The 24500-nt window shown below is 46.6% G+C and overlaps 4 protein-coding genes across 4 annotated transcripts; 3 read left to right on the top strand and 1 right to left on the bottom strand.

Moving 5' to 3' along the window:
* Positions 1-902: 902 nt before the first annotated feature.
* Positions 903-2854, top strand: LAJ45_10998 (uncharacterized protein; the record flags this gene model as incomplete). The annotated part of the gene is made up of 4 exons (XM_046120511.1): positions 903-1685; positions 1738-2412; positions 2483-2625; positions 2701-2854. 4 exons carry the CDS (start codon positions 903-905, stop codon positions 2852-2854), a joined length of 1755 nt encoding a protein of 584 aa, XP_045966282.1.
* Positions 2855-4024: 1170 nt separating this feature from the next.
* Positions 4025-7372, bottom strand: LAJ45_10997 (uncharacterized protein; the record flags this gene model as incomplete). The annotated part of the gene is made up of 6 exons (XM_046120510.1): positions 4025-6109; positions 6160-6257; positions 6308-6793; positions 6851-6956; positions 7014-7144; positions 7213-7372. 6 exons carry the CDS (start codon positions 7370-7372, stop codon positions 4025-4027), a joined length of 3066 nt encoding a protein of 1021 aa, XP_045966281.1.
* Positions 7373-9478: 2106 nt separating this feature from the next.
* Positions 9479-15948, top strand: LAJ45_10996 (uncharacterized protein; the record flags this gene model as incomplete). The annotated part of the gene is made up of 9 exons (XM_046120509.1): positions 9479-9486; positions 9708-9725; positions 9873-11127; positions 11182-11684; positions 11755-11941; positions 11990-13879; positions 13941-14154; positions 14216-15617; positions 15669-15948. The coding sequence occupies 9 exons, from the start codon at positions 9479-9481 to the stop codon at positions 15946-15948; spliced, it is 5757 nt and encodes a 1918-aa protein (XP_045966280.1).
* A 2075-nt stretch (positions 15949-18023) lies between these two features.
* LAJ45_10995 (uncharacterized protein) lies at positions 18024-19146 on the top strand (the record flags this gene model as incomplete). The annotated part of the gene is made up of 4 exons (XM_046120508.1): positions 18024-18154; positions 18248-18261; positions 18346-18388; positions 18459-19146. 4 exons carry the CDS (start codon positions 18024-18026, stop codon positions 19144-19146), a joined length of 876 nt encoding a protein of 291 aa, XP_045966279.1.
* Between the last annotated feature and the right edge of the window lie 5354 nt (positions 19147-24500).

Here is a 24500-nt window from a genome sequence, read left to right as displayed (position 1 = left end):
TACTTTTTGCCTGCCCCGAGTACCTGTTATCCAGCCACCCCGCCCCTTAGTGGCCCCCCCTTCCCCTTCCATTCCAATCTCATCCATTCTTATCCAGTCCTGCTCTTTTGCTTTCTTCTCACTCTCACGAGCTTGTATTCAGTTGGTTATTCTCGTTGCTACTACCGTCAACATCAACATCACGATCCTCAGCCATCACCAAACTGTACCTATCACGAAGCTAGTATTCGTCGCCGTGCTGCCCGCTCCCCGCTGAAGCCTGATAGGTACTCGTTGAACTTGGATAGCAAGTACCTACAGTAACTCACTGATAACGTACTGAGCGTGCTACCGTTATTGATATCGACACACACACCACACACACCCTCACTTTCTCTCGCTCTGCTCGTTGCCCCCTCTCTTGTTCCACCTAAATAGTTACCTCACTCACCTATTCACATCCCACCACTTGACTCTGTCCTATCCCCTCATCCCCGCCTGTTGCTGCCCGCCCCTCGGTCCTGGTTCTCTTCTTCCTCCTCCTCCGCCGCCTGCTTCTACAACACGTGCTCCAATATTCACCCCACGGTGATGCTTGCGTATGCTTTTTAATCGGACTCCTAAATTACCCTAGTGCCAGCCAGATTCCAAACGGCCCCACGTCGCCGCCTCTTTAAGCTCCAAGCGCAACCCTAACCCCTGCTGCTTTGATTTCTTCCCCCGCTCCCTCCCACGCTTTATATTATTTACATCACCACCCGTCCCTACGGACACCACAAGCCCCGAGAAGTAATCACCAAAGACTAACATATTCTTCTACCTCTTGCGACCAACTTCCCCCCTTCACTCTTTTCTCTATTCTCTCCTTTCCTCCCCCTTCTCTCCTGATCTTCTCTCCTCCTCCTCCTCTATCCTCTATCCCGATGGCTCGTTCGCGCCCAGAGCCGGTTATTGTGTCGGCATCTACTAGTTCCAGTAGCAGCAGTAGCCCAGAACACTTTACCTGCAACGACGATGGTAGCAACGACTTCGTTATGGTACCCGACGACAACGTCTCCCTGGCTGCGTTAACTGAATTTCGTAACATGACTGTGTCCCCAACCGACAAGTTAACTGTTACGCACAAACAATTGAGCCATCAAAACATTCAACATGTTTCCTCCACTCCCCCCGTCTACCGATTACCCCCAGAGCTCCTTATCGCCATCTTCTCCAAGGTTTCGTCGGTGGTGGATCTGAGGTCATGCATGCTAGTTTCGAGGCAGTGGGCAAACTGTAGCGTCGAGCTCCTGTGGCATCGCCCCTCGTTTGACGAGTTCATCAAGTACCAGAACATGGTAAAGGCTGTTGAAGACGTTAACGCCACTTACAAATACGCGCAGCTGATCAAGCGACTTAATCTCACTACTATCGCTGGAAAAATCAGTGATGGAAGCATGGAGCCCCTGGTCAAGTGTACAAAGTTGGAACGGCTGACCCTCACCAACTGTTTGCACCTTACCGATTTGCCGCTACAAAAAATATTCGATAATAATCCTCGGATCCAAGCCCTCGATTTGTCGCAACTCCATAGCATTACGGATAACGCGCTGTTGGCCGTGGCCAAAAACTGCCCACGCCTTCAAGGTCTAAATATTGCTGGGTGTAAGCGTGTGACAGACGCATCTCTGATCCCGTTGTCGGAAAGATGTAAATCGTTGCGAAGGGTAAGAAAGTTAGCTCGCAAACTCTTATCGCACTAATGCTAACTTATTTAAGCTTAAACTTAACGAGTGTAACTTCATCACAAATGCTGCAGTAGCCTCACTAGCCGCGCATTGCTCCCAACTTCTAGAAATCGACCTTTACAAATGCCACAATATCACCGATGAAGCTATAGGCCATCTATTCACACAATTGCGCCAGCTCCGAGAACTACGATTAGCTTATTGTGATCTCCTGACCGACGATGCTTTCCTCCAGCTACCAACGCGGACTTACGATTTTCTACGCATTCTGGATCTCACTGGTTGTGAGCTCCTCACAGACGAGGCAGTTAATAAAATCGTGACAGCTGCGCCCCGCCTGCGCAATCTGGTCCTGGCGAAATGTAGGAATATCACAGACAAAGCCGTGACCCACAGTGTCATCAAGCTTGGGAAGAATCTGCACTATTTGCACCTTGGCCACTGCCAGCATTTGACAGATAGGGCTGTACAGACGCTAGTCCGCTACTGTAATAGGATAAGGTACATCGATCTCGCATGTTGCACACACCTGACCGATCAGAGTGTGAGCCACCTTGCGGGTCTTCCGAAGTTACGGAGAATTGGGTTGGTCAAATGCCAAAATATTACGGATTACTCAATCCAAACATTGTTGAAGGGGAGCAAGGATATGCCGTGTCCGTTGGAAAGAGTGCATCTTTCTTACTGCACCAATCTGACTGTCGATGTGAGTGAACGGAGAAATTCGGTTAATTGGAAATAACCCGAGGATTTATTGCTGACAAATTTGATTTCAGGGCATCCACGAACTTATCACCAACTGCCAAAGGCTAACCCATCTGAGTTTGACTGGAGTGGATGTCTTTTACCGTAGGAAGGACTTCACACAGTTCTGCAGGCCACCACCTGATGAATTCAACGAGCACCAACGGGAAGTCTTGTAAGTAACCTTTACTTTTTATCTCCCCCGAAGTTTCGGGGACTATGGGCCATTAACTAATATTTCTCCTTACAGCTGTGTTTTCAGTGGCAGCGGCGTTGGCAAGCTACGGAACTATCTCAACGCACAAAAAGCACACTCGGAGGGAACACCAAACCTGGATCAGAATTACTACGTGGATGATGAGGATAATCAAGATATGGATGAGGAATTGGAAGAGGTTGATTAACGCGTTTCTGAACCTTCTAACGCAAATCCTGGGGGCAATATTTCACTTTAAGTTTATTTTCGTAAAGGGAATTACCAATATGATTGGAAATGGAATGGTGGGGGTAGCGAAAGGGCAAAAAAATGCTAGCTCGCTGGAAACATTTTCATAATTAATGTGAAAGTAGGGGTTGTGGGTAAAATATGGGCGAAGGTGTTTGGGAGCCTGGATTAGATGTCTGGCTTTTTCATTTCTTTTCTTTATATACTCTTTTTTTTTGTCTCCTTCATAGGGTTCGGGTCATTATTTCTTGTTTTATCATTTTCTTTCCAGCTATTTGGTCTGTTTTTTTTTTCTCCCTCCCCCGCTCTTCACTTTCCTCTAATATTATTTATCTTCCCCTTTTTTTGTGAGCGCCCTTAAACTTTTTTTTTGCTCGGTCTATAGTATCGCTTTTATGTATATCCGGCTTCTTTGAATGTTCGGATGGCAAGCATCAACTTGGTAGTTCTAAATCTCATATATGAGTGGAGGGAGGGAATGCATCATTATTTATCACTCGCCCCATCATTGACCCAATCAGTGATGATGTCATTCATTGGTGAAAAAAAGTCGGTGACGGTTGCTGTTCACAGTTACATACACGCAACTTCCTATGTACTAGTACCTCCTGCCCTGCGAGTGCTAGTTGGTGATTAGGGTAATTATCTAGACTTATTACCTAGACTGAGGTAGGGTATGTATTAGGATCAACACTGACGTGCGTTTCTAGACTGAGTATTAACAAAAAAAAAGGAAGTAGACAAATTAAACAAACACCATTATAGTTCAACATAGGCTTTCATCTGATTTCGCCTTCTCATTCTTACTGTATGATTGCCCTTGGACATGCAAAATAAACGCATAATAAAGGAAAGAAGAAAATAAGAGCCCAGAGTACCGACCAGGATATTTAAAAGATAAAAAAATATGATAAAAAACTATTCCCATCTCTACAACCCATATATATGTAGCTCTTCCATAAATTCCGCCTGGAATGCCTTACAGGCCTCTCTTACAATTCAGAAAATAAACATTCGCTCATTCCGCTTCAAATAATAATAAAAAAAAATCTATGCGGCATTACACTTCATACCTAACTCAATTCAACTCTATATCGTTCAGTATATTTGGCCTGGTATTTCAACCACATTAATCCTTCCTCCCTGGCCCCACCACTGTCTCGACCATCTCCAATCCCGCAAGGCTAGGATAACGCTTCGCGAAGCTTTTCTGCCAGTCCTCGTCCGATAGATTGATACCACCATCTTCGGCAACGCCGCCGTTCGCCACTGTTCTGGGGGGAAGTTGTGGTGCAGATGTACCTACACTTCCACCGCCAGTTCCAGAAACTCGCAATTTATTCGGTTTCGGGGGTGGAGGTGGGCGTGGCGAAGGCTGCCCTGAGCCTGTAGATGCTGATGGTATAATTGTTGGTGGCGCAGCCTTCCTGGAAGAGATAGATGAAGCAACGGTAATAGTTGCACTACCAGATGAAGTACCAGTTCGGTAGCTAACACTTCCTCGATGGTGTCCATCCGTTTGTGGGTTTTCCGTGGGGTTTGATTTTGTTCGACTCAAGGTATCCAATTGTTGTTGTTGTTGCGGGGCGTTAGTGTACCGACCATATCCCTCTGCGGTTTTAGGGGGTGGGACGCGGTTTTCACTAAGAAGCGCTTTGACCTTGTTCTGGATCGAGTTTGCCCTATTTCTCGAGGTCGTAGGCTTGCCGCCCGCATCTCGCTCCGCGAGCTGTCTCTTGTATTCTGCAGCTGCTGCTGCCACCCGCCTCTCTTCCTGTGAGAGTCGTCGCTTCTCAAGCTCTCGTTTCATTTCCGGCGGTACGTCCTGGCTACTAACTTCCCAGTAATCATCCAAGTCTAATATATCTTGACTATCAGTAATTACGGGCATTGCCCCACGCTCGGGACTTGGCGCCCTCTCTGGATTTTGGTCTTGCGACGACCCAGTATTGTTACGCTCGAACCTACGAAATGCATCCCCAAATTTTCCGGCCAAAAGACCTTTGGAGCTGGGGAGTGATATAGAGGGCATGCTAGCACGCTTAACATGTTTCGCGACAAAATTGCCACTTGTACCTCTCTTTTCTGGCTTCACATCTGATTCGAGTTCTATTGCTTTTAGGTAGTCCACGTTCGACTCAATATTTACGGACCTTTGTGAGTTTATAGATTGACCAGTGATGCTTTGCTGAACCGTATATCCTCCACTCGGAGGCTGCATGCTACTGGTCCCCTGGGTTGTCGCAGAATCCAAATCCCGAAGGAATTCTAAATTGGACTCAACGAAAACACTAGTGGGACGCTGTTTAGAATTTACGGAGGCCGAACGAGGTGGCGGGTTGGGATTTCCAGCTTCGAGTGTTGATGCTGAGCGAGAGTACTCGAGTGAGGGCCGCGAAGAATTTGGTGTTCGAGACACGGTGGGAGTGTGTGTTGCTGACCGACCAACCTCTAGAAGTGTTGTCGGTCTCTGTTGCTTCAACCGTGACACTGCAGGAGAAGATCCCTGTGATTCAAAGGCCTGCTCCTGTAATTTGCTGTTGGTACGCAGCATAGGGAACTCTCGGGGAGAAGGTGATCTAGAGGAGGATGATTCCGGAGAAGTCATAGTTCCCGTAGAAACCATCACTGGCCGAGTAGGTTGAGGTTCAAGGAGAACTGGCCATCCAGACATTCCATGCCCTGTTACTGGCCGGGATGCACTTTGATACTGTTTTGAACCAGTTGGTGCTTTCTGGGCGGGTTGTGGGGCTGCTGAAGCAAACGCATCATCTGCCAGCTTCTCAGTTAATCGAGTGCTAAGATCTTTCTTTCCAGGATCTGAAGTTGACGGCAACAGTCCCTCCACAAATTCAAACTTGTTTCCGGAATCGTGAAGTAGATTAAATTGCTCTACGCTTGGGAACCTTGATGCAGAATCATTCATACTAAAAGGACTCGTATTTTGATCAAGGGCAGAAAACGGATCACTTGACGTTGAACGAATTTTGGGTGATGGGTCGGGTATAGTTGGCCTTGTTCTTGAAGTACCCGGAGAGTGTGCGACGGGCCCGTCTTTGGTCGGCCTACCACGGCGCATTGGCGTGATATCTGGAAGTGGTTGTGGCTGTGGTGGGGGAGGAGACTGGTAGGCAACAATACTAGGAGGAGATTGAATTGTGGGAGATACTTGCGGTTCCACAGGCGATTTTTGTGCTGAAAGTTCTGAATAAATCTGATAAGTGTCAACTGTGATGCTTGATACCAATCTTTCGAGAAACATACATCTTTGATCGGCACTTGCTTTCCACGCATCGAACAGACTTCCCGGACTACCTGGTAAATGTTGGGTCGCTGCTGAGGAGCCTCTCGCAACATCCATGCTGATACCGTCAGTAGAAACTACGGGGAAGCGAAATGGCTAGACACCCACCAATAAGTTTTTTGATACGATCCGAGAACGGAGGATACGAAGGAAACTTGAAGGAGGCATTCAAAATAGCGAGTGTTCCTTGCTCCTCAAAAGGCGTCGTATAATAACAAAGCTTGTATAAAAGCACGCCCAAGGCCCATATATCCGACTTCTCGTCAATAGGTAGTTTTCGGTACACATCAACCATTTCCGGTGATCGATATTGAAGTGTCGTATGTTTCTGAATATCCTCTTCCACCAGTCGACATTCTACAACAGTCTGTGCGGCAGGTTTTACTGGAGCACATGATCCAAAATCACAAAGTTTGTACCCTCGATGTGACCCTATCAAAACGTTCTCGACCTTTAAATCTCGGTGAAGAAGGGGAGGCTGAAGGTAGTGCATGCAGGCGACCCCTTCCGCTACGTCGTCAAAAATTTTAAGGATCTCGGGTTCCGTGAGTCGGTTCTGGAGCCTGGTATTCATAAAATCGATCAAACCCCCTCCTATTCACATATTGTCAGTGCAGCCATTTTTTGAAACGATCTTTAACTGCCTCATACCCGAACAAAATTCCATCAATAGAAATACCTCATATCCACCACCCTTCAAATGAGACGCATGCGAGTCAATATATGTAACGATGTGTCGATGACCTTTTAGCCGTTTCTAAGAGTTCCCAAAATTCAGATATGAAATAAGACGCTCAGAGAGACTGGAACGAACCATTGTCTCAACTTCTGTCCTCATACTCGTAAGGGCCTCCTTATCCGGAACGGCGACTCGCTTCAATACCGCCACATCCAATCCATCGACTGGACGTGAAAGCTTGACCAAGTAAACATGAGCAAAACCGCCTAAGAAGTTGAATCAATGTCAGCGTAGGGTCAAATGCAAGCAATGCAGATGGAAAACTACTACTAGCCTTCAGATAAATACCGCTCTATAGTGCACTTGTGGGCGCCAACTGTTATTAACGTTCCCGGAAGAAAGGTCCCAGGTGGGGCGTTTGGGACAGGTATCGAGGGAGCATGATAAGTCTGCGGATACTGAGCAGGGTGATGACCGTAACTCGGCGCAGCCATAGAAGGGTACCGGGATTGAGTATCTGCTAAAGAGCCAATCGCGGAGGGGGCCAACGAAGCTGCAGAGAAGCAGCAGCAGTCAGGATAGCAAGAAAAAGAGGGGGTAGGTTGCTCTCCGTTTGGTCAGTAGTCGGGAAACGAGACGAAGGGGTATGTCTCGGTATGCAGCTCTATTTGAAAAGAAGGGTTTCGGGGGTCGTTTTTTGGAGGAGGTGATGAGGATGAGCGGGGGATTATCTTCAGAGTATACCCTGGTGTCGAGATGGAGATGACGAGGTGGGGGGGGGGGGGCAGTTGCTGTATATGGGAGGGGATAGGTGTGAAGTTGAATGGGGGGATGAATGGTTGTGGAGATTTGGTTTGATCTGATGATGAGTTGAGGTCTCTCCTTGTAGACGTTAGGTGCAGTTGGGAGAAGTCACTGATCTACCTCCTCGACCTAGGTACGTACATGCGGAGGTTTCAACGGATGAGGTGGTCGTTGCTAGCCGGTGACCCTAGACAGTTCTGAGAATGCTCACAGACAGCGAGCGCGAGGCAACTCCTTCTCTAGAGTATTATTGTACATATTGTTAACATCCTGTACTAATTTGTTGGTAGAGTACATGACTTTCATATTGCGTTCTAATTTATCAATCCCCCCAGATCTTTGAATCGAGATCGAGGAAGACGATAGGCTTTGCAGAATACTGGAGTGCTTCAATCTCTACTTGACACTATTGGAATGTCGACGCGTTTTATCCGTAAGTCGAATAAAAACTATGTATCGTGAAAATGCATATTTCTTAAGCGAATCACATCTTGACATACGAATCTACAGGCATACGTGTGGTTAGGTTGACGGGCATAGAGTACCAAGTTGATACGGGGTGTGAGTAGAGATTATTCTGTTTGGTGGGCGAAAATCCTAGACTTCCTGGATCCCTACCAAGGTTGCCTGTGGAGAGTAATGTCGTTGCTAAGTCATCCTACGAGCAATACGCAGTCAAGAGACCCCTCATCACACCTCCCCTCGTCATCTACAATATGTATACTACAGTGTTTCACATCAGAGTCAGTCGTGAGGTGCCTGTCAAATCCAGCGGTCAGCCGCAAAATATCAATCGAGATGAGTCGTCAAACCCCAATCTCTGGATATGTTGAAATCACATGACGAAATCCTTAGACTTTCAAGGAGGGAATTGAATGTAACCTATTGCTCGAATAGCTACATCATTTCCTCGACGTTGAAACACAAATGCACTGTATCGAGGACAGATATCACCAAGAGCAGGAGCGTTTCCCCGGCTCCCAGACTGAACTCGGCACAAACTGTTCTTCCCTCGCTTTCGAATCCCTCCCCAAAGCAAGGCTGGCTGCAGCCAGTGTGCATGAAGCCATTCCAATACGGTGCTAGCGTCTCTTGGCACTATGCCGGGGTCTAACGCGAGGCCAGTACGTTAAAAGGGGAGGCGGTAACCCCCAGAAAGCTCTGAAATGGAGTGTTCAAAGCTCCCCGCAGCAGCAACGCCGTCTTTGGAGCTGTGATTTTCCTCGTCCTTATTTTTGCATTTTTTGCTTTTTCCATTTCCGCCATCCGTCCCCCCCCACCTGGAAAAGCAACGTTCCTAGCTTCAACTAGCGGCGCGTTACCCCTAGTCTGCCAAGCATCACTGCAAAAACACCAAACAGAGCCCCCTTAAAAACCGACCGCTGTCCCCGCTCACCCGCCCGTTCAAACATTTACCCATACCCCCTCGTCGAACTGCTGTACCTGCTGCTTGCTTGCCAACCCGACCAACCACCGACCTCTACGGCTTCGACAGTTGTTGTCGCTCTCGGGACCTCACTTTGATTGGTGTGTTCATCTGCGTGTGTGAGTGGTGTGTATGCGTGTGTGTTTGAACCCACCACCGTATCTGATCTCCCGTTCGCGCGCCCCTTCCTCTTTCCCGCCCACGGGTTTAATAAAGTAAACAATAATAATAGTCTTCCTTCTTTGTCTAGCTCGCCTTCACATCGCGCCAAGGGATATTTGTTCTTTATTTGCGACCACCCATTTCAACCAGTCTGTCCCCTCACCCACACTTTTTTGCCCTTCCCACTATGGGCGTTGTTGCTTAGAACATGTCCAGGTAAGCATTTCCTATCCACTGGCCCCACACGTGATTTCTCACAACGCCTGCTGCATCATCAGCAGACTACGTGATTGATTATGATGAATGAATGATTCATGATTCATGGCGCCCCGTCCTTCAGATCATGATGATGGTGCTGCTGCTGCTACTGCTGCTGCTATTGTCTATCTACATGCCGGAGACTAACGAGTCCATCCTTGTGATTGCGTGCCCTACAGATTAGACAGACTTGTAACGTGAGTGAAATCCTGCTCCCAGTGTTCCTGTTGTGTTTCATTGCACCACCATCTATCGCAGAGCCTCACCCTTTGCTTTTTGTCGTTTAACCTTCCCCAAAGCTTGTTTTGAACTGTTTCTAACGGATGTGCTTTTTGTCAATATAGGCTACTCGACTCTGGGTCGAGTCAGCTCGTGCGAAATACCGCCGCTGCCCAACTTGCCGATATCCAGAAAGCCCATCCTGATGAATTATTCAACTTACTCAACAGGGTTGTCCCATTCTTAAGATCAAGGAACTGGGATACTCGACTCGCAGCAAATAGGGCGATCTCTGGGATTGTTGAAAATGCGGAAAAATGGGATCCCAACGCTCTAGATGATCCTATAAAGTCTGAGGTTAAAGAAGAAGAGCATGGAAGCCTAATTGCCGAAACAGCTTTAATCAAGTTGGAGAATGGTGCCGCCGCTGCTGCTAGTGCAGATGACTTGCTGACATTCGACACTCTTGATATAACGGCGGTCATTAAGAACGGAAAGAAACTACTTGGGAGCTCAGGAAAAGAGTATGACTTTTCTCTGGCTGATCTAGATCCAGCGGAGCGTCTAGCGGCGCAGAAGAGAAATGTAACGGCAAGATTGGGCCTAGGAGGTGAATATATTGAAGATGAGATTGTTACCGAGAAGGATTTTGCGGCAACAGGGCACTCAGTACAAACACCACGGATTGATACTTCTGTTGGAGGAGTTTTCCGTGCACCTATGGCTTCGCCAGCCATCCAAACAACAATGATGGCAATGTCCCCTGATGGCCCAAGTAATACGCCGCAAACCCCAACGGATGAAGGCGCATCAGCACTTAGCAAAAGGCAACAAAATATGTTGAAAAGAAAAGCTAAAGCAAATGCCAAGAATCATGCGAATAAAGTTCGCGTGGTAGATCTAGGGTCATCAGCCCGAAGGATGAGCATGGATGTTGTGCCACAAACCCCCATTGAGGCCAATACTCCGCATCCAGTGAAGCAACAAGATGCTGCCAATGGGACTGTTGTTGTTCCCGATTACTTTTCCTTGGATACAAAGAACCCTCCGGATGATACTAAAATTATTGTTGAGCATAAGGGCCCTGCAGCCCCGCCATCTCCAATAATTCAAACTTCCGGAGAGGTGTTCGAATGGCCGTTCGAGCGTCTTTGTGAAATTCTCCTCGTAGACCTGTTCGATCCTAATTGGGAAATCAGGCATGGTGCTGCTATGGGTATTCGGCAAGTTGTGAGGGTGCATGGAAATGGTGCAGGGAGGGAGAGAGGTAAAACTCGTAAAGAGAATGATGTTCTCAATCAGAAATGGCTAGATGATCTAGCGTGTCGATTGTGCTGTGTTTTCATGTTGGATCGTTTTGGCGACTATGTCTCCGATACCGTACGTTTTCTCAAATTCTTACCCACCTTCTGTATCGCTAAGAATATCTTTTAGGTGGTCGCCCCGATCCGTGAAACTACATCGCAGACAATGGGTGCACTTTTGTGTCATCTTCCACCAGCCTCGGTTCATTCTGTATACCGGATTTTGTACCGACTCGTTATGCAAGAGGACCTCAATCTCACTAATCCTGTATGGGAGGTCTGCCATGGTGGTATGCTCGGGTTAAAATATCTCGTTGCCGTTCGTACGGACCTGCTAGTGCAAGATACAGAGCTCCTAGATGGAGTAGTTAGGGCTGTCATGCGGGGGTTGGCGGATCATGATGACGATGTTAGGGCCGTCAGTGCAGCTACTCTCATTCCTATTGCCTCTGAATTCATTAATTTGCGTCCTGCAGCGGTAGATGGCTTAATCAACGTTGTCTGGGAATGTCTTTCGCACCTCAAAGATGATCTCAGTGCGAGTACAGGCTCGGTCATGGATTTGTTGGCGAAACTATGCTCGTTCCCGCAAGTTCTAGAAGCTATGAGAATGAAGGCTTCTACAGATCCATCGTAAGCTCTCACCAATCACATTTTTACCCCTTATTTATTCTGAAGTAGCGCTTTATTAATCTTTTAATAGACAATCGTTTGCCTTACTGGTGCCCCGACTTTATCCCTTCTTGCGTCATACAATTACCAGCGTTCGGGCTGCGGTACTACGTGCTCTCTTGACCTTCTTGAATATTCAAGGTGATGGAACGAAAGGATGGGTTGAGGGCAAAATCTTGCGACTAATTTTCCAGAATTTATTGGTTGAAAGAGTCGAGGTAAAATACTTCACATCATCTCTGTCATTCTAAACTAACTTTTATTAGTCTGTCTTATCATTGTCTCTACAAGTTTGGATGGCGCTGACGGAAGAGCTCGCCCGGGATGATCCTCACCGGTTTGCCACCGAGTTTGGAATGCATCTTGACCCACTAATTTCGCTATTAACCACACCTATTGGTGTATCACGCCACCCCCATCCTATGGACCCGTCTCTGTTCATTAGACCATCAGGGCAGACACTGGTTCTACCTGGACTAATGAGAGGACCTTCACCGGCCCAACCTCCACCCGCTGCCACAGAACCGGCAGCCAAAAGACGTCGTAAGAGTGAAAAGAAAGAAGAGCCAATTGTATCGGCACATAATGTTGATGGTCATATGATTCAAGGCGATGTTGACCTAGTTGGTGTGGAGACAATTATCAAAACAAAGATTGCTGGTGCAAAGGCCTTGGGTAAAGCCATGAGCCTTTGGCCAAAGGAGGAAGCCTTATCTACATTCCATTCCAGGATTGTCACATGTCTTCAATCTCAGTTTTCTTCCACGGAGCTTGTCACAGCCATGATTATCGAGGAGTACGCAAAAGAGACGAGTGAAATGACGGATCTCAAAGCAGCATTCTTAGAAGCGTTATCCAATCTTCTCAACTCCGAGCGGCCATCTTGCTACCGTGACTTGGCCTCGTACGTGCATATCGTTCAGGCACAGTGTCGTTCATTACTTAACGCCTTCCGGGATATCGGTCGTGTTTCCGCATCTAAAATTCCAAGCATTGCTGCGGTCTGTCAAGGAGACCCAGAAGCTGGTCCGGATGCATTTAGTATTGAAAAGGCAGAAAAGATAGTCGGGGAAGAGTTTACCCGTCTCAAGCGTGCGCTCCTCCCAACGCAAAAGTTAATGTCTTCTCAAGCACTTGCAGACGCCAGAGCAAGCGCTGTAGCAGCTATCGAAGATACCAAAGTAGCGAAGGCGCAGCGCGACGTCCGGGTTTTGGCGGCTGCTGCTGGTGCATATATTGCTTCTGGACAATTGCCGAAGAAGCTCAACCCGGTCGTTCACGGTGTTATGGAAAGCGTCAAGTTAGAAGAAAACCTCGATTTACAGCGGCGTTCAGCTCAAGCAATTGCCTCACTTGTGGGCCTGTGTTCAAGAAGTGGGCGTGCTGCGGTGGCAGATAAGCTCACTAAGAATCTCAACTCTTTCCTCTGCGTAGACACCTCAGAAGTCCCCATGTTCCACCAAAATGAGACACTAGAGGAGAACATTTTGTCCTTGAGGAAAGAGGAAGATCGCAAAGACCATGCTGATCAGGCAGCCTTCGAAAGGGAAGCTAGGGAAGCAAGGATTAAAAGGCGTGGTGCCAAAGAGGCACTGGAACAATTGGCACAGACTTTCGGTGCTTCCTTATTTGATGCTGTACCGAAACTACGGGATTGTATCGAGGCGCCCTTGCATGCTGCTTTTGATGGCGACCTTCCAAGTAATATCAAAGATCCCAACGTCACTCTTGGACAAGAGGTTGTTGACGGTCTTTCAACGATCCGGGCCTTACTTCCTAAGTTCCACCCTGATCTTTACCCATCAATTATCAGTCTCTTTCCTTTAATCATAAGAGCCCTCCAGTCAAATTATTCGGTACTCCGTTACGCTGCCGCCAAATGCTTTGCTACAATATGCAGTGTGATTACTATTGAGGGAATGACTACCTTGGTTGAAAAGGTTTTGCCAAACTTTGCAAATGCTCATGAGCTGCGCTATCGTCAAGGGGCTATTGAATGTGTCTATCATTTGATCCACGTAATGGAGACTGACATTCTTCCATACGTTGTATTCTTGATCGTTCCGGTGTTGGGAAGAATGAGCGACTCAGACAATGATGTTCGCCTCATTTCCACGACCACTTTTGCAACCCTGGTCAAATTGGTGCCACTAGAGGTGTGTAGTTTCGTTTTATCCAACTTTTGAATGTAGTCACTGATTATTTCAATCTTTCTAGGCCGGTATTCCTGACCCCCCCGGGCTTTCCGAGGAACTGTTGAAAGGACGTGATAGGGAGCGGAAGTTTATATCGCAAATGCTCGACGTACACAAAGTCGAACCTTTTGAACTTCCAGTCGCCATCAAGGCTTCATTGAGATCTTACCAGCAGGAGGGTGTCAATTGGCTGGCTTTCTTAAACAAATACCACCTGCATGGTATCTTGTGTGATGGTCAGTGCCTACCCCAGACTGATGAAGAAACCTAAGATAAGCTTTTGCTGACTTGACATAGATATGGGTCTTGGAAAGACACTACAAACGATTTGTATCATTGCTAGTGATCACTATCTACGAGCACAAGACTTCGAGAAGACGGGTGCCATCGAAAATCGTCGTTTGCCATCACTCATTGTCTGCCCTCCAACCCTGTCAGGGCATTGGATGCAGGAGATCAACCAGTTTGCGCCTTTCCTTACTGCCTTGTGCTATATTGGAAATCCAGCAGAGCGTGCGCGTGTCCGTGCACAGCTTGGAACAACAGATATCGTCATTACCTCATACGATATATGCAGGAATGATATTGAGAACATTGGTTCTTTCAGCTGGAACTATTGCGTCCTTGACGAAGGGCACATCATTAAGAATTCCAAGGCGAAGCTTACCCAGGCGGTTAAAAGGATATCTGCGAACCATCGCCTTATCTTATCAGGAACGCCAATTCAGAATAATGTCCTTGAGCTATGGTCTCTATTTGATTTCTTGATGCCTGGTTTCCTTGGCACTGAAAAAGTCTTTTTGGACCGATTCGCTAAACCGATTGCAGCTAGTCGAAATAGTAAGAGCAATTCAAAAGAACAGGAAGCTGGTGCCCTTGCTATTGAGGCACTGCATAAACAAGTGTTACCATTCTTACTTAGAAGACTGAAGGAAGAAGTGCTGGATGATCTACCTCCAAAAATCATTCAGAACTATTACTGCGACCTCAGCGAGCTGCAAAAGAAGCTGTATGACGACTTTGCGAAAAAACAATCGAAACAGATTGCGGGGGCAGTTGCAGCGGAAGGAGATAAACAGGCCAAGCAGCACATCTTCCAGGCTTTACAGTACATGCGGAAGCTATGCAATTCTCCAGCTTTAGTCCTCAATGAAAAGCACCCCCAGTTTGAGAAGCTTAATCGTCAACTAATCAGAGACAAATCACATATCCGAGATCCTATTCATGCGCCAAAGTTGGGAGCTTTGCGCGACTTACTTGTGGATTGCGGAATCGGGATCGACAGTGTCAATAATGGAGGTGAAATTCCGGCCGAGGCGACTGCTATTAGCCAACATCGCGCATTGATATTCTGCCAGTTGAAAGAGATGTTGGATATTGTGGAGAATGACGTCCTGAAGAAACTACTGCCAACTGTGTCATATTTGAGAATGGATGGTGGTACCGAGGCAAGAAAAAGGCAAGATATTGTCACCAAATTTAATGGAGATCCATCCATCGATGTCTTGCTTTTGACTACTCACGTTGGTGGTCTGGGTCTCAATTTAACTGGAGCGGATACTGTTATATTTGTGGAACATGACTGGAACCCTCAGAAGGATATGCAGGCTATGGATCGTGCGCATCGTATTGGGCAAAAGAAAGTGGTAAATGTGTATAGATTGGTGACACGAAGCACGTTGGAGGAGAAGATTATGAGGTATGTTTTATTCATTCTCTTTATATTATAAGTACTAACATTGGAATACAGTCTTCAACGATTCAAATTGGATGTTGCATCGACAGTTGTAAATCAACAGAATGCTGGTCTAGCTACCATGGAAACAGACCAAATTCTCGATCTCTTTAATGTTGGTGATACAGGAGCCATACAAAAAGAGGCTGCCGAAGAAGATATGGTGGATATCAATGGGCAGGTTATCAAGAAGGGTAATAAAGGCGTGTTGGATGACCTCGGGGAACTATGGGACGATTCCCAATACACCGACGAATACGATCTCAACAACTTCATCGCAACCTTGCAGGCGTAAAGATAAAGAATCAGACGCTGGAATCATTTCTTTTCCTTTATGGATTTTAACTATATTTTCTCTATTTTTCATGTCTGAGGTTCGAAATACTGTATATTTAAACATCGCCATCATCATCAGAAGAAAAGAAAAGAAAGGAGGTGGATATCAACAAAACGGTGAATCGGTCACTTGGGCAAAAAACACCTATATTGGTGGTTTCTGAATTCTCTGGCACAGTTACCGATCTATCATAAATGGAGGAACGAAACGAGAAAGACCACCCCCCCCCCAAAAAAAAAAAAAGAAAAAGCGAAGCAGTGATAGATTGGGTTGTTAAAGAACACAGGGAGTCAATTCAATGGGTAGAAGGAGGTAATAGGAGCAATGGGGCGTTGGTTTTTTCTTTTTCTTTTCCTATTTTTTGCCGTCTCATGACTCTGGGTTATATTTGATTTTTTTTATTTTTTTTATCGATTTTGAGAGAAGGGAAATTACTGAGGCCCTTCTTTTCTTTCTCCCACTTTTGGGAATGTGGTATGCAGGCAAGTATTATGATGAGGCAGGGATGTTACGCAAGAAAAAAAGCAATTTTCCGCTAGTTAATAATGGATTCACGCATAATGTAACTACATGTACATGTACTTCTAATCCTTCGGTGACTGTCACGGTCTCTAAGAGAAAAACATATTTTCTGTCGCAATAAGAGATATCCATAAACGTTCGTTGATTATGAATAATATTGTACTCACCCTGCCATTCATCCCGATTTCATTTCATCCGCAGTCTTGCTTGATAACCTTAGTATTTTGGCATCAAGTGCGAGGCATGGCTTCAAGATTAAGTTAGGTGGCGATCACAACCAGGAGGACTAGCTTTCTGGACCACGGACCAATCAAGGTTTCTCTTTTGGCCTCCTCACTTTAATGATCGCTGAATAGTCCAATGTGGTTACCAGACTGATATTAGCTCAGCCGATGCCCTCAACAACTGAAGGAGAATAGTACGCATCTTGATTGGTTACTCGTATCTGTTGAGAGTTCTCAGGGGATTTGTTGCCCTGCTAGCTTATTCTCGTGGGTGTTGCCTTGAAGGAAGTCCTGGCGTTCGCCTTGATTGGTGGTTTAGACTGCACCGCTAAATAGCGTATCTCCAGACTGCAGGTCAATGATAGAATGCCCGGATTATACCATGGCTCAGAATAACGTCAAAACATACATTTCTGAGGCGTCCGATAGCAGTTTAAGTAAATGTTCATCAGCGCTTACAGTTGCATTGTGTGACGCCAGGGCTGTTGGTAGTCACGCTATCGCCTAATTACCGACCGAGTGACCGGGTGTGACAGTGACAGGTCCCAACCTGGAGTTGCCCACATGATCAGCTGGAGGCTATCCAGGTTTTAAATATGACGCGGTCATACATGGTCGTCGAACTGCCGTTTATTCCTTTACTTTTGCTAGTAGGTATATGTACGTACTGCAGTAGGAGAATGTCTGAGGGAAGTTTTCTCCTGCTTGGGGCGTAATAGTCGCCTTGCAGGGGATAAGTGGTTCCGCGTGAAGAGGAGGAAGATGAGCAGGGGCATCGAATATGAAAACTAAGATGAGGGCACAGCCATCACCACATCGCCTCTATATATTTCTCATGGCTGATGTTTACTATTGTTTAGATGTCGCTATATTGAGAGATATGTATGGCTGCACGCCCTATATACGTACATCAAGATCAGATGCAGGGGAGAGGTGCCCCATATTTTCCAAAGGCGAAGCTTCGTTCCGGCGTGCCTGCATACGCACGTACCCAAGCGACCGATTAATCAATCAGGCAGGCAGGCACTCTGCAACCACCACACGTGGATCATGATGTGTGCACATGGGCATGTTAGCTTCTGTATGAACCTCATCCCCCTCATCCCCATCACCCCCCCCTCAACCCCCCCATCACCCCCCCCCCCCCTTTTCCCTCCCCCACCACCAAACTTCGCGTCTTCTAGAAGGGGTCCACCAGATTCAGCCTTCTGACTATGACGCACAGCCAATTTTCTTCAAGACATAAAAGTTAAATACATCTTGCTGAGAAGAGCGCACACGACCCAAATGACCCATTCATGGAATTATTACTATTCCTTCTGCAACAAACAAAAGGGGCCAAGCCTTGCAAAATTGAGAACATTCCGAGCTGCGTTGCGTCATAAATATGCGCGCTCTCTTGACCCGGGGTTCATCAGGTACTATTTTTTCTTGTATTACACGACCTGTGACCATTGTTTTGGACAGAAACATATCATGAGGTTTAAAGTTTGGTGCTGAGCCCCCGCCAGAGGCCACTCATTCGGTTCGGACCAGAGAAGGGACGGAATAGCTACAAATACCGATGAGTTCTCATACCTGTTGTGAGGTACGGTCAATATCAGCTAAGTCATTGCCGTCCTGTGGGAATCTACGATATATAAACTTGGAAGGTAGGTCGTTATCCCCCACTGATCATCCCACACGTCCAATAACACTACTTACTCAATATCCTCCAACCAGTACTAGCTTTACACTTGAGAATCGCGGGATCTACGTCCCTAAGCTTACCTTCAGAATGAGGTACACCAATAGCGCCGCCCACAGCTACGCTCCCCAACCCAGCAGCGATCCATACCGCTACGCCTATCCCTCATCAGGAGGATCAGGACAAGTCTACACCCCTGTTCAGCGCAGCCCAAGCAAGCGTGACGCCCCTCTCTTCTCCGTCAAGCAAGACCTTGCTTACAACCGCTACCACACGCACCACTTCACGCCCAAAGACGCATACCCGCCGCACTCGCGCACCTTCGCAGAGTATAACGCACGCTACAATGAGCGCGAGCGCGAGCAGAAGGTACGCAGGAAGTCGTCGCGGAAGCGGAAGTCTATGCCTGTCCCTCCGCCGCCTCCGCCTCCGGTGCAGATATACTGTGATAAGCCGAGGCATAGCAGTAGGCGCAGGTCAGCGAGCCCGCAGGTAGAGTCGATGTTTTACATGGGTACCGAGAATCACCCGCCCATGTTTCGGTCGAAGAGGTCGAGGAATCCGTATTCGCCGTCGCCGTCGCCACCACCGGCTTGGCTTGGTGGGGATGGGTCGCGGCGGGATAAGATGGCGAGATCGCCTAGTAATTATGGCGGTGGTGGTAGCGGGCATGGTGAGGGCAGGCTGAGGCGTGTAGCGAGGTTTTTGTTTGGGTCTTGGTGATTGGGTGTGAATTTTTTCTTTTTGATCGAATTCGAGTGCGTGTTTTTCTTTTGTTAGGGCTGAACGAATTGTAATAGGTATATTTCCTCTCTCTCTCTTTTGTTTTTAGGGGTGGCGTTGAATCTGTCTTGTTTCGGGTTACACTGCTCTCTTCGTTTCTTTTTCTTTTTATTTATCCGGATTACTTACTTGTACGTTCTTGTTAGCTAAGGTCTGGGGTCGGAAAGGGTGGATATAAATTGCGTGGCAGAGCCACCCAGCTGGGAGGATGGACATCAAATTGCACGGCAGAACCAACTACAATGGGTCGCTTGATTTTTGATTTAAACCATTTCTTGTCATATTTATTTTCTTTTGTCGCTTTTATGAGTCTTATGAAGATGTAACGGTAGTAAGAATATAACGTGTTTTTTGTTTTTTAAAATGTGTTTTTCTGCGATTTCAAGTTGGCCAGTGGATCACATAATATCACTCGAGTGCGATAGCTATCAAGCTTGCACGCATAAACCGCAGTGCACCCTGTACTAGCTGAGGTACTGCGGTCTAGCCTCTTATTGGTCCATGCAGGGCTAGGGTTATCGTGGGTGTGGTGTCAAAAGGCTATTTGGACAGGTGTGCGCACAAGAAAGCGGTGCTCCCATGAGAAGGACCTTCGCTTATACCAAACCATAACTGGTTGAAGTAATCACCGATACAGCCAGCACAAAACACCCTCACAAGGTACCCATCCGCTATAGGTATATCGTACTGTACCATCGTATCCTCTGGCCTTTGGAATATGCTCTAGAAATATATAAGCATTGTGATGGGTACGTAGTTCGAAACCATAGGAACTCGAGCCCTTCTAGAGTTGAAGATCTTGGTCACATTAATCTCTAGTTGTACTCTGGGTAGAAGCTTAAAGATCTTATGGCACCCTAATCTCATGGGACTTCAATACCATGCGGTGCCCCACCTGACGTTTAGTCCGAGCACCAGCCTGGAAAACTCGGCCCAGGAAAGCGGCCCAGCACTTAATCCATTGCGAGGGAAAATACACATATCTCTTTCCTCTACGCAATTGGTCTTGGGTCCGTGGAACGGTGGGCACCCTCAGTGCTTCACTCACAAAATAAGATGGTTACTCTATGTAGAGAATCGATAGGAAGAAGACCTAGGGTATTAGAGACAGTTCCGCGATAATTGCAGCTCTTTGGGAGAAATCTTTGAGTGACTTCTGAGCATGCAACCGGCCTCTTGTACCATACCTATCTTCCCTGGCGACTCGTTTCGACACCAATCTTTCATCCGAGAAAAGATGTACGGTCATCTCATCCCCAGGCGTGGGAAAAAGGTTTGGGGGTCTGGATATACGCCCTATAGACACCGTCCATCTTGGGGTCAAAAGCCCCAAAGTTAATCCTCATGCAAGGCAACGACATCATTGCCTCGTGAGATACGCTCCGCAGCAGCTAGCTGAGGTTAGCCCAGACCCGCTAAGAACATCAGGCCCGATCGGTACTACTAGCTTAGTCTCGTGCACATCCCATCCAAGCGGTCGGGGGGGCTGGGGAGGAGCCTGCTACTGGCTACATGTAGTTGGCGGGTTTAAGGTTCTGGGGAAACCTTAATATGGTGTAACTATAATGACGGGAGATATCGACGACGATCTGCCAATGCCACTCGATCCTCGCGTGCATGGATTTGCAGAGAACCACTTCTTTCCTACGGCTAAGGGCTAACTATATACGTATAGGCCCAACATTCTATAAGTTTCTTACTGTCTCATACCTGTAGCCGGTCACCTAAATGGCCATATGGACCATTTGGGTTCCGCTGTAGTTATCTTGCGGGAAATGACACACTGATGTTGGGATCGGGAGAATCGATTCACCTAAAGATTTGCACGGGAAAAATAGAGAACCTTCGAAAGTGGTGGGGTTATACACTTTTCATATTCACTAGATAAGGTCACAGATAAGGTCACGAGCCGGATCCCATTATTTTTGACAACACACGTCTCTATTTCTCAGGTCGGCCACAAACCTACACATATCTACCGTTTGGACACACTAGGAAAAGTTATATTATCGTGGAAAATGGTATATACGCACTAAGCGCACGTCATTTTAACATTAACCCACCCAATTCAGAAATACCTCAACCCAGACTCGTTGATCAAAGTCCAGTTCTTCAAAGAAACTGACTGGGGCCCAAACAAAGCATCGGCAATTTGGCCGCCATTGAGATTGGTGGTTAGAGCAAATACTAGGATTTTACGCCAAGACAAATATACAGTCGAGTGATATTATATGATGATGCTTGGCTGGGATGATTGATTGATTTTTTTTTTTTTTGTTTAATTCATTAATTGCATGTAAATGATTGATTGATTGATTAATTGATTGATTGATTAATAACTCACCCAGCTTTGGCTTGCACTTCGAATTCATATGAGCCACGTAGTTCTTAGTAGATCAGGATACAATTTGACTAAATCCAGAGGGTGGCAACATTATCTTCTTAGATATTATGCTTGATATATCGACGTCTCCGATTTTGCAGCACGAATAGCTGGCTTCATTTGTATCACAGACGTTTCTTACGGGGAAGATGCCTCTTCCTCTACAGTCTAAATTCGTCGGCAAAGCAAAGAGAGAGAAAAATGCAATTAATGAATTAAACAAAAAAAGAGAGAGAAAAAGAAAAACAAGGACTCGATGATGTTCGTTATCAGAAATCGTTTCAATTACCTGATATGTGTTTTGCAAAAAAAAAAAAAAAAAAAAAGATTATACAATCCCCCCCGCATGGTGTCCGTCCGGGGGCGAGTGTTAACCGTTAGGCCACACTCGCCATGTGTGTTGTTAGCCTGAAGTCGTATATCAGTGCCAAGGTTACCGGATGTGCCAAAGACTACTAAGCTAGCCCGGTGCTGCAGAAACCTCCCTAGCCCTATTCGGCAGATTTAAGAACTTTATGCTCTTAACACTTTCTATGTACGGCCGATCGGCGACGTACATCATACTATGTATCCTTTAATCTCAAGAGATTTCTATGTTGATGACAATCATACAGTATTACAATTACATGTAGTACCCCTACCACCCCAAACTGGCTTCCTGAACCTTGGATTTGGTTTGGCGGTTCCTCTTTCCCTCGGGAGGTGAAAAAGATGCTCTGGTTGGGGTTTGAACCCAAATCTCCCTACGATTTTATAAGTTTTTAATGTTTTTGGTGAGGGCATGCTGACCAATTGCACTACCAGAGCTTGAATATATATGTGTTTAGGCGGTTTATGACCTGAGTGCCAGTATTGGAGGACAGAATGAGAGGATTTATGGGGGTGGAAATTTTCGGTATGCAAGTGGGGAAAGGAAGCCTGTGTTGTGCTATGAAGAGTATCTTTGAGGTCGTTTCTAGTTTCATATATGTGATACTTTGCGGATCTTTTAAGCTCCCAGAGTCACCTTACTTTTAGGTTTCTTCGGGATTAGAAGAGGAGACGGGTGGCTACAAGTAGATCTAGCCTATGTTCTCTTCTTTGCTTGCGCGGGTTGAGGAGGGTTTAATTCCGGGCCAACTGTCAGGCGAACTTGGGTAATAGATAATGACCAAACATTACATAGGTAAACTAGGAGATCTAGAATTGCACTACGTTCTTTACCTTGGTTTGTTCACGTTCCTGCGGCTGGTTATTCGCAATCTGTCCGGGTATACGATCAACCAGATTCTACATGTGGGATGAGCCCGTTGATGTGGCTATTTAGTTTAGTTTGGCCCACGAGGCATTGACGCTCGGGGCCTCTTCCTCGAGGGAGCTCAAGGCATGGGGGTCAACGAGGCGAGTATGCTCGAGGCAAACCCTCGTGCCAGTATTCGAGAGTTTGCGATGTAGACCTAGGTTGCTGCACTGCCACACGCAGCGCAATAAGGAGGGGGAAGAAGAGTGGTGGGAGAACATGGCCTTATATAGCGCTGGGGTATAATACCAGGATCTGGTTTTTCGCCAATTGCAGAATTTTTTCGCCGACTATGAGCCGGCTAGAAGTTCTAGATATACCTAGATGAGTCAGTCTGTAGTTGTAGAAGAGTTTTTAGCCATCCACTACAACTTGGATATTTGTTGTTGTCAAAAAAGGTATATATCTGTCTCGAATATTCGCTCCATTAATGTGCCAAGAAATCTCCCGAGTGATTGGTTGTGATTGTAGCTTAGTTAAGCGTGAATTCTATAAAATACTTGTCCTTGAGTTTGTAGTAGTATGGACGTAGACTGATGTGTTGAATAGTGAGGAAGAACACGCAGGCACCTCACGGGGGCACGGAATATCATTCATGGGCGAATCAACCATGCTGTTATCTGTAAGAGACTTCTTCTACCCAGCGGCGGTAGCTACTAGCAGCGACGTCAGCTAATAGGTTAAAGCGCCCTCCTTTGAAACAATATAGTAAGTCCCTCCTGTTACTCACTCTTTCTTTCCCACTTGTAATTTTGAATTCTGCAATGTCTTATTGATCCATATTTTCGAATAAAGGTTCCCAATTGAAACGTAGGGAAAGCCTCTTTGACGACGACGATGTCATTGTACGTTGGTGAACTTTTTTCGTGAGTCGTTGCAACAGTGTTGGCCTTCTCCGCCTGTGTTTCTGACTGGAACGAGGACATTGGGGAGCGGGGGGCACTCGAGAGGCTGCTGAATAATGGGTCTAGCGAGAGTGCAGCTGCTGATCTAATAAGTCAGTACTATCATCCCCCTATGACCGGGAGCTGTCCGAAGCCCAAAAATATCAGTGGACAGCCGGACCTGATATAGAGGAACATAAGGAGGCCATCTCCAAGGCCGGACTGAAAGAAACATCGTCTTAGCCCCGGAGGCGGGAAAATAGATCTATTAGCGTCATATTTATACGGCTTGTCGCAATAGGCGGCGGATTACAAACAAGTCACACAACCATCGAACTTCCAATCACCTAGTCTTCTCGGGCTTCATCTTCCTGAATCTAGCCATTGCGCATCGAAGTGGTGAATCAGTTAGTGTTAGGCACAGGCGTGAACTTTGGCTTGAGTATTGGAGAAGAATGCCAGCCGAAATGTTCGAAAAGCTCGTGATGCCGAGAAATAGGTTGTAATCCCACGAGACTGTCTGTAAATCTTGTTGATGTCCGATCGTATTTAGTAACACAATATCTTAAGATTCAAGTAAACGTTTTATATCGCATGGCATTCCGCTACCACTCCAGGCTAATCTTGCTATATTTCGATACGTGGTTTGATTAGAGAACACCCTATCTAGGGAGATCAGTGCGGGTTCTTACCAGAAGAATCTATATCTGAATTATCTTCTTCTCTTCAAGACAGAGACCACTCTCAC

Source organism: Morchella importuna (genome assembly GCF_003444635.1).
Source record: "Morchella importuna strain M04M26 chromosome Unknown Morimp01GS054, whole genome shotgun sequence".
NCBI classification, from domain to species: Eukaryota; Fungi; Ascomycota; class Pezizomycetes; order Pezizales; family Morchellaceae; genus Morchella; species Morchella importuna.
Note: the sequence above shows the minus strand (reverse complement) of the source record. Positions and strands in the feature narration are given on the sequence as shown.